The 15,063-nt window shown below is 31.6% G+C and overlaps 1 protein-coding gene across 1 annotated transcript; it reads right to left on the bottom strand.

The window, feature by feature from the left end:
* Positions 1-787: 787 nt before the first annotated feature.
* LOC110600912 (protein phosphatase 2C 70) lies at positions 788-7,020 on the bottom strand. The gene is made up of 13 exons (XM_021737833.2): positions 6,781-7,020; positions 5,216-5,390; positions 4,902-5,102; positions 4,622-4,794; positions 4,369-4,527; positions 3,818-3,961; positions 3,671-3,732; positions 3,160-3,295; positions 2,106-2,200; positions 1,569-1,684; positions 1,344-1,473; positions 1,093-1,147; positions 788-993 (listed from the first exon to the last, which is right to left on the bottom strand). The coding sequence occupies exons 1-13, from the start codon at positions 6,910-6,912 to the stop codon at positions 832-834; spliced, it is 1,740 nt and encodes a 579-aa protein (XP_021593525.1). The 5' UTR covers positions 6,913-7,020; the 3' UTR covers positions 788-831.
* Between the last annotated feature and the right edge of the window lie 8,043 nt (positions 7,021-15,063).

Below are 15,063 nucleotides of genomic sequence, written 5' to 3'. Positions count from 1 at the left end.
CATCTTGATGTGAATTGTTTGTGTTGTGACGCATTTCACACGATCATATGTTTATTAAACTGTTTTTATGTTCTGCTCACTAGGCTCTTGTAGCTTATCCCTTTCTCCTAACCCCAGGTTTGCAGGGTCAGAGTTAGTTCGGGGAAGTCAGCTGAGTTGCTGGTATAGCCTTTGTAATAGTATAGATGTGAACATTTATTATTTTATAGTTGTAAAATTGTGCCTTACCTAATTTTTGACCTTGTAATCCCTATTTTTATGATCTTTATGTAAAGATTTTATGTACAAGTTTATGTTTGAACTAAGTTTGAGGCATGTGATATTTACCATACTGGAGCATTTGATGAGGGCTCTACTATGAGTTTTACGTTTACAGTTTTGTTACATGCACAGGCCAAGCCTTGGTTCATGAAATGTTTAAGTTTTTGTTATATCGTGTGATCATGTATGAGATTTTATTAGGTACACATAATGTATAGTAGGCTCGCTACGAACTCTGGCGACCTTAAGTCGATCTGAAACCTAGCGCAGGTAGCGGTCCAAAATCCCGGGTCATTACACTCGCGAGCCTAAACGAGTCGAATACTGCTAAATTCAAATTCAGTTTCATTTATTAAATGAGCCTAAAAAGTGAGCTCGAATTCGACTTGTTAGTTTAATCGAACTTTTATCGAGTCGAGTCTCGAATAGCTCACGAACAGTTTAATTCGTTTACATCCATACTGAGAACTATCTGACTGGCATCGAAAGCAGAATACTAATGCAGACAACAAAGAAGCCAAAAAAGTTGAAAAGAAATCATGATTGTCTACTGAAAACTCATAATTTATATTAAGATACAAGTTTACAAGAAGATATTCTAGATTTGCTGTCAAAATCCAAGAAAATTATGGAGGTGTTATCCTTCGTTCGCAATGTTCTAGCCTCACTCAACAAAAAATTAGCAACCCTCTCAGCAGGATTTTCCCCATCTGTAGCGTATCTCTCCCTTGTCTGTGCAGATAAAGTTCCAAATTTGATAGAATATCATGGAAAGAAAACTTTATAGAAATACATGACAGATGTTAACAGTTTTAACAGAAGAAGATTCACCTGAAGCACAAGCTGAACTGCCTTCTTGACACTAATGACATCCCAAAAGCCATCACTGCAATTTTATGCAATCCAGAATAAAATTTCTGAAAACAATATAAATAATAAAGTAGACAATAGATAGCCCCATTATATATACATGTAGCCGCTTAAACCTCCAAAGGAGGTCAAGGAGAATGATTCAATACATCAAAAACATACAACAGATAGTTAGTGCCGATAATGTCAGTATCGCTGTCAAACAAAATCACCTTGCCAACAGTACAAAGGTGCTACTTGCTCGATGTATATGTACAGCTTCACTAATGTAGGGTTCTGAACTGAATCGGGCATCTTGTTGTTTCAGAAATTTGTCTCCAAGCATACGAGCAAGGTTCAAGCCTGAAACAGGAGAGAGAATAGAAAGTCATCAATTTAGTGACTGATTTTCTTCCAAAATTAGTGGTACAAAGTCCCCCTCCCCCTTCTTTCCTTACCACAGAGTCGTGTTTCCCCATCTTTCAATGGTTCTCCTATTTCACTGATTCGAAGTCTTTCAGAATAACTGGTTAATCTATGGTCTGCCGTCATCTTAATTGGCTTCCCATCAACACTGAAAATCACATCCAGCTGTAAATATGGATATTAAAGACACTTATGATAGAAACTGTATCATTCTAGATGGCCATATGGATATGACATTTGACAATAAGGAAATATTAGCAAATGACAAGTAGGACAACAATGTGGAAATGCCATAGGTAATCCATGTAATAGTAGTTCTAAACTAGTAACGGTTTTTATGAGCCATATATTGTATTAAACTTAACAGTTTATGCAACTCACAATGCCTATTTTCCACAACTAACAGTTGAACACTAACAGCTCATGGTCACTCTGAGAGAAGACGATACAGCCCAACAAAAATCAGCCAGTTTGTCTACCAGAAACTACCTCAGTTTCCATTTTGGATCATGTTTTTTTAATATATCCTAACAACATAGAGAAATACAAAATTAGAATCTACGGCATACTTCATAACACAAGCTGAATCCCCAAGATTGGCACACTGAGCAAAGAAATTTTCATCATCATCAACCCAAACCAGAAGCACCGTTGCAGTACAACCCTGCAGGGAATTTATTGTTGATGTTAAAACTGTACATCTCCGAAATCACAACAATTTATTAGAATGAATCAGAATAACTATAATAAATTCTATGGCACTGCCTGTAAAAAAATGTATAATACTCCAAATTGCATATTAAAATGAACCCGAAAAAAAAAATTCAGTAGACAGTATAAAACTAACAGCTATCAGGAGCAAAATCTACACATAACATGGTGCTCTGAATTCAAGCTATCATGCCAACCAGATTGAACAATTTCCACAATCCGCAATATTGTAAAACCTTTTAGCTAACTGATTTGTGGTATCCCTAATGGATGTTAAGGGTGCATCCAAGTGCCTTAAATGGTGTAGCCCTCATACACAAGGCACAAGACCACATGGTAGGCAGGTTGTATAACTGAGGTGCACAACTTTACAGCCTAGGCATCTTTTTTCTCAGCACAAGTACAACAATGGCACAGCGTTGTTATATTTTGACTCACTTTTTTTTTTAATATCTATTTTGTGTTATTTAATCTAAAATAGTGAAATGAAGCTATGCCTTGGTTAATGGAGTGTTGCAATATGCAATAAAATTGAATGTGCCAAAAAATAAAAGGAAGAGGATTATCTTCACATTGGGACGTTTCAATTGAAAACAATAGCATAGTAAAGAAAAGGAAAGAAGCAGACTGCTTTTTCAACAGGGCACTCTAGAGTTCAACCATGATTAGTCAGGAGTTGAACCTCAGACCCTACAAACATAAATGTATATTCATAAAGGTTGGATAGTTCTATTTTTTAAATGTTTGTTAAGATTTTTGTTCATGAATAATAAGAATTCATCAAAGTGGCATTATGTGGCTTGGTTGAGTTGCTGCTCTCTTTTATTAAATTAATATGAAATTTCAATTAAGACTTGCACAACTGCACACGATAGATGACAACTAACAGATTAAGAAGGACCAAAGGAAAACCTCATAATAGTTATTCATGGAAGCTTCTGTTTGAGAAAATGCAACTCTGAGAACTTCTGAAGCATCACAATGTGATAACACCCTCTCCCTTGTTAGTGAATCTGACAAAATACTGGCAACCTTCTCAGGAAGCAGTCTGCAGTAAAAAAGATGGTCAATCAATAATTACGCAATTACCCAATCAAATCACAAGAATGAATAAGAAAATGGATGATGGTAATGAATATTAAATTAGATGAAGCTTATTCCTAAGCACCCAATGCATAACATCTAATTATTCACATTATGATGCATATGATAGGAAAAAACATTAGAGAGTCAGACATAAAAGAAAAGTTTCTAATCGAGAACAACTTTGAACAAATCACAACCAAATTGCAGTGACCTTTTCAGACAAATAGCAACAATGACGCTTAACAATGTTTGTTCCCATTGTTCTGCTATCATAGAAAACAAAGTGAGATTCATTATGCAGCAAAATAAATCTATAAACTGAGTATAGAATACTAACTTGCTAGCAGCATCGGCTGCTGCTACTCCACCATGGCCATCGCAAATACCAAACACTCCAAACTGCATAGGGACTTAGGTTGTTTAGTTTTTCTTTCAAGAAGCACATTACATATTTGTTTCAATGCAGAACCAATAAATTCAAAACCTTGTCAATGCCTGGAAGGGGCCAATGATAATAGCACACATCTTCCATTGGAAGCTTCTTTCCTCCTCGACGTAAAGCCATAGGATCTGATGCCACACCTACAGCAAAAGGCGTCTCGTTCTCAGATTTTGATGTAACATGGACCTGCCAGAATCATTATATACATGAAGGCATCAATTAATAAACGTGACAACAACTGTAATTTTGAAACAAAAGGTCATGTCATGTTACTAGTTCTGCTAGGTTTTGGTAAAAGTATTTATCTATCAACATGAAAGAAATGCCCAAAAAAAAGAATATAATAAGCCACGCTTGTGTGCACAAAAAATAACTTTTTTTTTTGAGAAAGAAACTTATGCATCCTGAGTTTAGTATCAAGAAATGTTTGAATCTCGTAAACTAAGAGAAAAGCTTCATTAGGTATGAGGTATATTTAGAATTCATGATTCCAGAAAAATAATTCAGCCTACTGTGGACAATTAAAATTGCCTAAAAAATCTGTTAACAAAATATAAATTCACACATGTCAATAAATTACTTGATAAACTTACATATATATTTGAGGTTGTGCCAAGGGTTATTATGTCTCCGTTTGTTAGCTCAACTGGGTCACCCCAGTGCCTGCTTCCAGAATCTGGATGATTGATAGACCGTGAATTTAAAAGCGTTCCATTTAGGCTGCCCATGTCTACCAGCTCCCATGTTTTCTTCTGAAATGACAACAAATGTCCATTATTATCCCTGCTCAACACATAGCCAAGAGCACAAAATCAAATCAGACTGGTGTAGCTATCAGGAACTTACATCCATATTCCAGTTAATCATCGCATGCTTTCCAGATACCTCTGAGTCCTTTAACAGCAAGTCACTAGAAACTCTTCCAAGGGTCAATGGAAGCCGTGAAGAACTTGCTGACTGTATAGAACAATGAAGTCCACGAGAAGGACCAGAAATGACCTCCAAAGATAGGCAGCTTCCTGCACTTCTAACAGAAAAATATGATAACATGTTTTTCATATTCGAGAAATAAAACTAGCTTCAAAGAATTAGCCTCCTTCAGACTAGTGAAAAGACAAGAAATTACTTTGTTCAGTGATAACCTTGGGCACAGATTCCTGAAAGGTATCTTTTTCCAGACCCGGTCCCAAGATAGGACTTTGATCTTCCTGTATAATCTGTGTCTGCACTTCAGCTACATGCTCAGTCAGAGATATGCGCTTAAGCGTTTGCCCAACTGAAATATCCTCCAAAGGTTCTGAAACTACATCTAAAACCAAACTATCTCCTGGAAGAAAAAATTAAAAAGGAAAGAGAAAATTGATTTCTCAACAAGTAAAATACAAATATAAATTAACAGCATAATCTCACCCTGAAATATACAAGAAGTAAACACAATACCTTGGAATGAACGGGGTGATCCAGAAGGAAGCCTCTGTTTATGAACAAGTCCCACTGGTCTGGACAAGTGCAATGGCCCTTCATTTTGATAACATGCTCCCTCTAGGTCATAATTTCTTGTAACTTCACTGCTTTCCACCTCATCAGAAATAAGGGGCCTATCTAAATCACCAACCTAAAAAGGAGGATGTTAGGAGAAGGTGTGATAAATGATACATAGAAATACATGGAAAATTACTAGTTCTATCAGTGTCTATATTTAAAGAACAAACAGAAATTCTTAAATCCATAATGAGCACACTATGGATAAGGCAAATATCTTATACAGAAATATATTTTGCCTTTTAAAACTATAAAGTTCTATAACAAATAATCTATATATGTAGAGTATGTGCCAAAGCATCTCCAAAGTAGCAGAAATTGCAACTAAAATATTGAAATCACTTTGGATGAGTGCCAGGAAGCTTCTGAGAAATACTATGCTTGATACAAATGTAGTTAACATTAAGCCATTTGGCCGCTTGACTACTGCAGAAGCAGTTACTTGCCTTGAAGATTCTCAATAAATATTGAATAAAAATTGCCAAGCACTTGTTACATAGGGTTAAGATTTCTTGAATTCAATTCCTTACTTTCACCTTTTACCACGTAACTGAGTTTATGAGCCACCAAACATAGGCAGAGAGAGGGTGACCCAATGCACGAAACATCTCACACTCTGGGAAGAGCTGATGTACACAGACTTAACCTGCTTTGCAACAAGGCAGTTTTTGTGGTTGAACCCGTGACCTCTGGGTCACAAATGGAACAACTACCCTCTAATCAAAATTTCTCAAAAATATTCACCCGTCTGTTGCTATAATTTGTGTATAAAAAATATTTCCACGGAAATCAACGAGCTGTCAGTTATAAAAAGAAGTTAATTCATGAATTGTAATATACTAATTAATGCCGATCTCAAATCCCATCGTTGAAGCAGAATTTAACATCCCTTATGCCCAAAACTAGACAACGACCAGGACAACAACGAAAAATTTCTGCATGATGCATATATTCTTTACGACATTGCACCTGAGATGCGATCAATTAATTGCATAGAGATATGGATTAATTCACCAAAGTCTCCTTAAACTAATGACGATTTGCAAGTACAAGTGTGGATGAAACCTAGTTTAATCATTCACCTCAAAATCAGCCAAACAATGAAAATCAATAATAACAATTAAAAATCAAATTCAAAGGACAATAATGGGAAGAAGTTAGCGGAAAATCAATGTCCCGATGCAATCACCGGGAAGATTGAATAAAACTAAAACCCTCGCCCCGCCTTCATGATAGCGCATTTTGTTTTAATTCAAATTACTATATATACGATTGAAGAGCAAACAAATCGGCCAGTCTATAACTCCTGTCTCGTTTACAAGGATTTCTTACCAACCAAACAAGACATCACATTATATCCAATAGTTTAATAGAAAACTAGACGATCGAAAACCTAAGTATAGAAGATGAAGAGAAGGAGAAAATAGAATTGGATTGAACTAGAAATTAGAAGGTGGGAGTACCTTGACAGTGCGAGAACGGGAGGAGAAGAAGAAGAAGCGCCATGGTTTACAGGCGACGAAGATGAGGATGAGGATCAAAAGCAGCATAAGGAGCAGGACACCGACAATGCTCTCTAGCAGCAGCATCGCCATAGTCGTCTCTTTCTCTCTCTTCTTGTCTCTCTACAGAATAGAGATTGCTTCCTGATTTGCGAGAAACTCGCTTTGAAATGGTCGCACATTGCATTTCACACTTCCAATTTTTTCCTTCTTTTTTTATTTATCAATAATACAAATTTATTAATTAATTCCCATGAATTCTAAATCTAAATTATATCATACACCTAAACTTACATGTAATCTTTTTATGCGAGCTTCTACGTAGCGGCAGTAATGTTAACAAATTAATAATAATTATTATTTCCGTCTCATATTCTTTTATTTATTTTATTTTTTATTAATTTTTAATTATAATTATTTTATATATATTAAATTTTATTGAATATTAAAAAATATTTAATTTTTAAAAAAAAATAAAAATAAAAATATAATAATTAATTCATATATTATTGTAATTAAAAAAAATAATTTTAATATAATTAAAAATAAATAAATAAAAATTATAAAATAAAGAGAATATTTAGTTTCTATAATTTAGTAATTTTAATTATTTAATTTATTTATTTTCAAATATATTAATTAGTTTTTTTTTCAAATAATGAATATTTAATATATTTTATTAAAAGACATAGCACTAAATGAAGAGTTCAATTTGAATAATCAATGACATATTGTAGATAAAAGAATTAAATATCCACATAAATAATGGAAGAATTATCAAGATTGCAACAACTAAAAAAATTATCATTTTAAATTGAATAATTATAATTTTAAAAACCAAATAGTTATAATTTTGAAATTATAATAATTAAATAATTATATTAAATATAAAAAGGCATTTCAATTATTTAATATATTAATAACAATATAAATAAATGAATAGACTAAATATCTAATATTTAAAAAATATGAACTAAATAATTGAATATTTAAAAATAGACTAATGAGTGTATTTATAAAAGTGTTAAATAGACTAAATAGCAATATTTTTCTTGTATTATTTATTTCGATACTTTTGTGCTAATAAAACAGTATTATTGGGAAATGGCAAACGTGTTGTGTAACTAAAATAGAAGGGAAAGCGAAGTGTGCAGTGTGATGGACTCAAGAGTCATGTCATGGTCACGTGCATGGGTGCGTGTAGTGTAGGTGTGTGTCAGCATCTACAAGATGAGGGAGGGTCCAGTGGAACCCGCATGGACGGGTGGGATATTCTAGGCTCGCCTCTTTGTTTTATGTGATTTCTGTTTCTAGTTTTGTCTACTTATGTCCATTATAAATACAAAGGCCTGCTACTTCCTGGACTTCGACAATGGGTAGATTAGTCGGTAAGGCTCTTAATGGCTGCTTCTATCCAACGCCCTCATGGGCCGAGCCATGCTGAAGGATAAGATTTTCTTCTGAAATATTGGGTTTTGGGTTGGCTTTCTTTTTAACCTTCAACGCCATGGGAGGTTTCTCTGTTTGGGCAAGGTTTTCTTTGTGTATTGGAAATATTTCACTAAAATAAGAGGGTGGAGGAAAAAAATTATTTTTAAAAAAATCTCCAACTAGTTTCTAGATCTATTTATATTCTGAAATTCCTAGTCTTGCATCATAGATATATATGAATACATAAATTATAAAATTTAAATTATTTATATATTTTAGACGATACCGTTTCACATCATAAAATAAAAATATAATAAACATCTACCTTAATTAAAAAATTAATAAATTTGACTTGCAAAATCACAGTAAAAATATCAAGTATATCTACTTGATATTAAGTTTTTGTCATACCAAAGTTGGTGTGCTGGAATTCTGACCTTCTTCAGCCATTTCTCGTAAGCTTCAAGGCAAAAAAAACATTCAGCAGATAAATTACTGTTTCTTTTACAGGGACACTTGTATAAATAAGTTGGAGAAGAAGGAGAAGCGTATATGGAAGGTGACAATCTTGTCCATTTAAAGCATATATATATATATTTAAAAAAAAAAAACAATATACATATTTTGGTAATCTATTTTTGTTAAAGGTGGCAGATGCTGCTTTTAATATTTTGGATTGTGGTATCCATTTACGCTAGTTAATTTTTTTTTAACTAACGATTCTTAGAGGTTACAAAGGGCAATTTATTATTAACTTAGTTAAATTAAATTTTCAGAATTAAATTCTGTCCACCATATGACAACTTCAAATTCTATTAACTCTATAATTATGTTCTAATACTTTTATTAATTCAATTTTATAAGTAAGTTCTAATAAAACTAATCGTTTGTTTCTCTTTTACCTTTTACTTCTGTATAAAAGTTTATTTATATAATATTGAGTCTATACTTTAAAACCTTAAAATTAACTGGCGATCAAAATGAGGTATTCCGTCCATATTTAACCGCTAACATTAATAAAATTGAGATTAATAAATTTACTTTTGTCGGCTATCTATTTACAGACCGATAAATAAATTTTGAAGGTTATGTAGAATATATTGTCAAAATTTTTGAGAATATGTCTATAACGTTTTTTTCTGAATGAGCAATTCAGAGCAAACGAGGAAAAATTTGATGGAGTTGCGGCTTAATACTATAGAATTATTAAGCTCTTATTTCTCATATTTATCATGATAAATATTAAAATTTAAAATATTTTACTCCCTAAATTTTAATAATATTAAAGGAAAATAATTAATATAAGATTTAGTTACCATATATAGTTAGAAGTTAAATAAAAAACAAGCCTATTAATTTTTTAAAAAAATTATTTATCTACTCATTGTTCTAATTATGTAAATATCTTTGTTGCTTCTGTACATACCTTATAATAGAAATTATATTAAATATATTAATTCTTTTTTTGGTATGTATAACTGATCGAAAAAATTACCTTTGGTAATTAATTGTGCGCTGCAAGTATTGCATGCACTTATTTAAATAATAATTTTTGTGAAGTTGTTTGAGCATATAATTAATTCATAAATATTTATTATTTAATTAATTGCTCAATCCTGGGTAGAGCAGTTACTCCATGTTTTTTTTTTTTTGAATAAAACGTAAACTTTATTATTTAATTTTTTTAGTTACAATGTTGGTGGTTTAATTACTTTACAGAATCTTTGAAGAATAACAAGAGTGGAAAGAGGTCATACTATCATGTTAGATATAATAGTGTACAGTGAGAATCAATTAATGAAAAAAACTGTTTGGGAGTTTGAATTCATAGAAAAATCTGTAAGAGACACGTATAGTACTTATCTCTCTCCCCACTAATTAGGGACATAAACATGTTTGAACAACATATGCTGTTTATGTGCAGGCTGATGGTCAGCAATGTCGCTTTCTGCTAGAACAAAAATTAACCTAATCTTGTGCCACCTTCTAAATTTAACATGATTATCGCCTGCCACTACCAACTCTTCAAGATTCTACTGTATAAATGTCCCCAACTTCTACCTCCATTTCTTTTCAATCACCAAACTTTTAATTTGAAAGCTTATTTTAAAGTATATTAAAAAATATATCTATTAACGTACAGATAAGAAGTTGAAAATATGTGTACGTTTGAGCCAAAATAGTTGACAGCATTCTAAATCTGCCTAATTAATGGCTAATGGTTAATGAACTATATATTTTCTTGAGACTTAATCAGCAAGTTTTCTTCAATTGTCATGTAACTGCGCATAAAATTTCTAAGCTAATCCGTGAAAGATTATTCCCTTTGTCTATTCACCTTTATATTAAGAAAAAAAAAAGTACTAGTCCACTTTAAATTAAAAAAAAAAGTTTAAAATTTGAAAAATATGTATTAACAAACTAACACTTGCAAATTAATTTGATAAATTCAGAAACTTGTAATTCAACATCCTATGAAAATGACAGATCCTTAATTAATTATTTACTTAATTAAATACTGATTAATCATCAAAATCAACTTGCGGAAGTGCTGCTCATGCATGCAAGTGGGAGATTCTCTTAGACTCATTATATGTCTAGTCACAGTCACGAGACGTAAGCTAATTATTAAGCCTTCAACCCTTGATGTTTACATGTTATTGCTTCTTAAAAAGCTTTTTTTTTTTTTTTTTTCATGGGCTCGATGCATATATACTTCAGCTCCTTAATTATAAATAGCAATAAAATGGCCATTAGTTCCATGACAAGTTTGCATGGATTACGTAGGCTTTTCCTTTGTATAGTTAGTTGTTCCTACTATTGTAATTATTAATAGAGAATGGAAAGAAAAGAAGAGAAAAGCTGGCACTACAAATTGGTCAAAAAGGTAGGCAGTGTGCTTTATTTACATGCTTATGTAAGCCACGAACTGGATTCTCTTGTCTTTCTTAGCAAAGTCTGTAAAAAAAATATACCACTTAAGGCCAAAGAGACATGACGCATTCCAGGTTAAAGATTCCCATATTACTTAATCAAACAAAAGTTGATGGATTCTGATGCAACAATTCATTTCTTTCTCTAACCCATCACTAATTAAGTGAGCGTAGGGCTTAAAACACATGTAGATTCTGATGATCAAATTAATTTGATGCTCAGAGCTTTGTCATGCACACATAATTGTTGTTGGGTCTTACTGGCAATTAAAGAAGCTTTTTATACTAGGAAAGTTTTGAAAAGCATGCTCGTTTAGAGCTGCCAAAGGTTGCCAAGTTTTCTTTATTTCTTTTTGTAGGGTTGCACTTTAAGAATTAGCTAGGACCACAATTGATACAGTACTGTTTTAATTAGGTTTATGTATCTATATTTCTAGGTCACAGTACATGAAGCTCCATATGCTTTGCAAGCATCAAGAAAGAAAGCCTTGTTTATAGTACGCAGCTTTTTCTTGAACTCAATCCCTTTTGATCACAAAAAGAGCATTTAGGTTATGTTTGTGGTAATGACTTTTATCTCGAGGGATGAGCTGTTCCTGATCTGCTTTTTCAAGAACTTTCCCACTGACAACAGATATGTAGTTCAGGTCATCAAGATTTAAAAGGGAAGATATGTTCTTAGCTCCATTTATTATAAGGGGAACTGGGGTGTACTTGCAGAGTTTTTGAGTTTTATTTATACTAGTTGCCAATATTGCAATCTAATTTTTTTAGGTAATAAGCAGTCGGCAGCTTTGCTAGCTGGTCTTTGCTAAGCAATTCTAGTAATTGATAAATTGAAAGGCCATGATATTCTCTCTCTCTCTCTCTCTCTATATATATATATATATATTCTGGAGCTGCAAATTAAATTTAAGTGTGTAGTGCAAATATAAACGTAAACAAATGAGTTAGTGAGTACAATAATTGAGCCTGGAGTAGTCCTGTCCTGTATATTTGTGAAAAAAAGATATTGTAAGAAGATTATTTCACGGACAAAAACTTGATATGCTTGATCTCAATCTTTTGGAGGTTCCTTGTTCTATATATTTTTCAATTATATATATATATATTTTATAAAAAAGATCTAGTTTTTGGAGATCTAGTAATGTTGCATAGATTGTGGCCCTGCCTACCTTTCAGACCACCGCGTGAAACTGTATTTAGTAGTTGCTTATCTTTTATCTGAGTGATTTATTTTCTAGTTTTTTGATGATTCATTAAATCTTGATTTTATCCTTCAATTCCTTCATCCTATATATTTTACAATTAGCTACAAACGAAAGTTTAAATTCGAAACTTTTAGTTTGATCTATTGTAAAATTATGAAATACTCATATTATATATATATATATATATATATATATAATTAATGGTGTTGTTATTGATCAAATTTTGAAACATTGTAACTGCATCAATTGATTAATTCTATAAAAGTAATTAAGTACTCAAACTTTCTAGCAAAAAAAAAAATTAAACATGATATACATATATACTTCCCACTACTATTGGAAAGAAAGTGAAAAATGGAAGAATTTATCAGAAACAAATGGGAATTAATTTAAGAAACTCCTCATAATTTATAAGATTTTCCTTAATTATATTCGAAAATATTTATGTTACAGGAAACTGCAAATAAAATAGTGGTAAAAGGAGATAGAAAAAGAATGATAGCGAAGTTAGTTCATGCATGTGTAATCACAGAAAAGCAACGGGGAATTGAAAAGCTTTTGATACAGTGGAGAGTACACGTTCCTTTGATTTATAATGGCTAATGGTGCCAGTTGCACTCTTTTACTCTAAATGGTGCAACGAATCCTTCATTTCTAGACTTGGAAATCTCACCACCTTCTTCCTTCAAATCTTAAAATAAAATTGCACCGCCAACTTTTACATATAGCCATTAGTTTAAGATTTTTAGGGTAGGCCATTTGTTGTATATCCACATGGTTAAGTGCTTACTATTCTTCTTCTTCCTGAGCGTTGATATTTTTGAGAGAAAGAAAGAAAGAGAGGGTAGGATTCATAATCATAAGTTAGCACCTAGCCGACAAACAAAAGTTGCATTAGTGGAGGATCACTTGTTTCTTTTTCAACTGCCTTTTTGACATGTCCGTACAACTAGTGATGGTCGCACCATTTTTTTCTTTTTTTTTTTTTTGGTTGGAGGGTTAATGGGAGGCCACAAATTTAACACAGATCAAACCCAAAACAATTAAACAACTAGGTTTTTTTTTTTTTTTTTTGAAAAACTAAATTATAGATTTCACTGTCTGAATGATAAAATCTGTGAATTTGAATTCGTTGGAACTGTGCACAATATTTATGATGATCTGGTTTGAATAATCAGCAAGTTAACATGCAGGTCATGTCAAGTGGGACTCACCATGACAAACTACCTTTTCTTTGAATCCTTGGTGGGCTCGATCCGGTCGGGCTGGCCGGTCGCCCTGTCACTAATTTTCCTTTTTTCTTTTTTGTAAACTAAAACATCATCATTAATCCATGAAGCATATGTTATCTGCTATAAACATTGATTTTCTTCTTTTATTTTTCTTACTCAACTCCCATGGTCACATTTTTACCTTCTTTCCACCTAAACTGGATTTATATAAAAAAATATAATTTTTATATAAACTCTATTATTATTTTACATTAAAAATTTATATATATTATAATTAGTTTAGATAAGTTTTTTTTTATCAATTATTTTTTTTCTTACTTCTTGATTACTTTATTTTTCTATCAATATATTAATAAAAAATTAAAAAAATAATTTAGTTAATTTTAAGGAATATTTTGTTGCAATTTTAGAGGTTTATTGTTTCATTGATCACTGTGTGAAAATTTTAAACGACATATAAAAATGGACTAAAGAAATAAATTTTGTATTATATTTTTGAATCAATATCTCTTAATTTGTATTACTTAATTATTAAAGTATTATTGAAATCAATAAATTTTAATTTTAAATATATATTAAATAAGATTATATCATAAAGTAAATAAATGAATTATTATAAAAAAATAAAGAGATCTATAATTTAAAATAAATGAAAAGAAATGAAAGGAATTATTTATTTATTATTTAAAAGGGTCTCTTGATAACATCCATTATAAATTTAGGATAAACATAAACTAAGGTGATAAATGATTCATATGAGAATAAAATATCTAAATTTCACTTAAAAGATAAGTAAATTAGAGGTAACATCATTAAATAATTTTAATTTTTGATAGATATTTAAAGAGTTGGGGAATTTAAACTCTTAACTATTAAGAAATTTTTATATATATCTTATCGACTCATTTATTGTGGTCGATTCGGTTTAATAAATCGTAGTTATATATATATATATATATATATATAAAATGGTGATTAACAGTGGGTGGGCATCAATAGGATAGAGATGTTGTTTATTGTTGAATTTATTAGCGTGGAAAGCAATCAACCTAGGGTTTGACTCAGGAGACATAAAATCACCATGTGTATACATAATACATAAAACAATGAGATGGTTTAGATAAAGATGTGGGGGAGGAAAAAGAAAATCCATCACTATCAAAGTATCAAGAAATATACGAGAGAATCCTTTGTTTTTGTGGCCTTTTGTTGGTTTTCTTTTGGAAGGAAAGAAAATGGAATAGCGAAGCTGGTAATTTTTTGGATTATTATTACTACCCTATCTGTCTCTCTCTTTAACTACATTCATGCCATGCCCATGTGAGGACATCCTTAACAGACCACCAAATTTCTGCCCATAAGAGGTTTTTTTTTTTCTTTTATTTTGCTCAAGTTCAAATTTTTAATTTAAGTCAAAAACAAAAATATTATAATAAC

This window comes from Manihot esculenta, chromosome 15, assembly GCF_001659605.2.
Source record: "Manihot esculenta cultivar AM560-2 chromosome 15, M.esculenta_v8, whole genome shotgun sequence".
Classification (NCBI taxonomy): Eukaryota; Viridiplantae; Streptophyta; class Magnoliopsida; order Malpighiales; family Euphorbiaceae; genus Manihot; species Manihot esculenta.
The sequence above is the reverse complement of the archived record's forward strand: the minus strand, read 5'-3'. Positions and strand labels throughout refer to the sequence as shown.

Bases quoted from the DNA above. Each gene is read 5' to 3' on its own strand.
- LOC110600912 (XM_021737833.2), bottom strand. From the start codon at position 6,912: ATGGCGATGCTGCTGCTAGAGAGCATTGTCGGTGTCCTGCTCCTTATG. The intron at 5,103-5,215 runs GTATTGTGTTTA...TTTTTCTTCCAG, and splicing joins ATCACCCCGTTCATTCCAAG to GAGATAGTTTGGTTTTAGAT. The intron at 3,296-3,670 runs GTTAGTATTCTA...TTTTTACTGCAG, and splicing joins GCAGCCGATGCTGCTAGCAA to ACTGCTTCCTGAGAAGGTTG.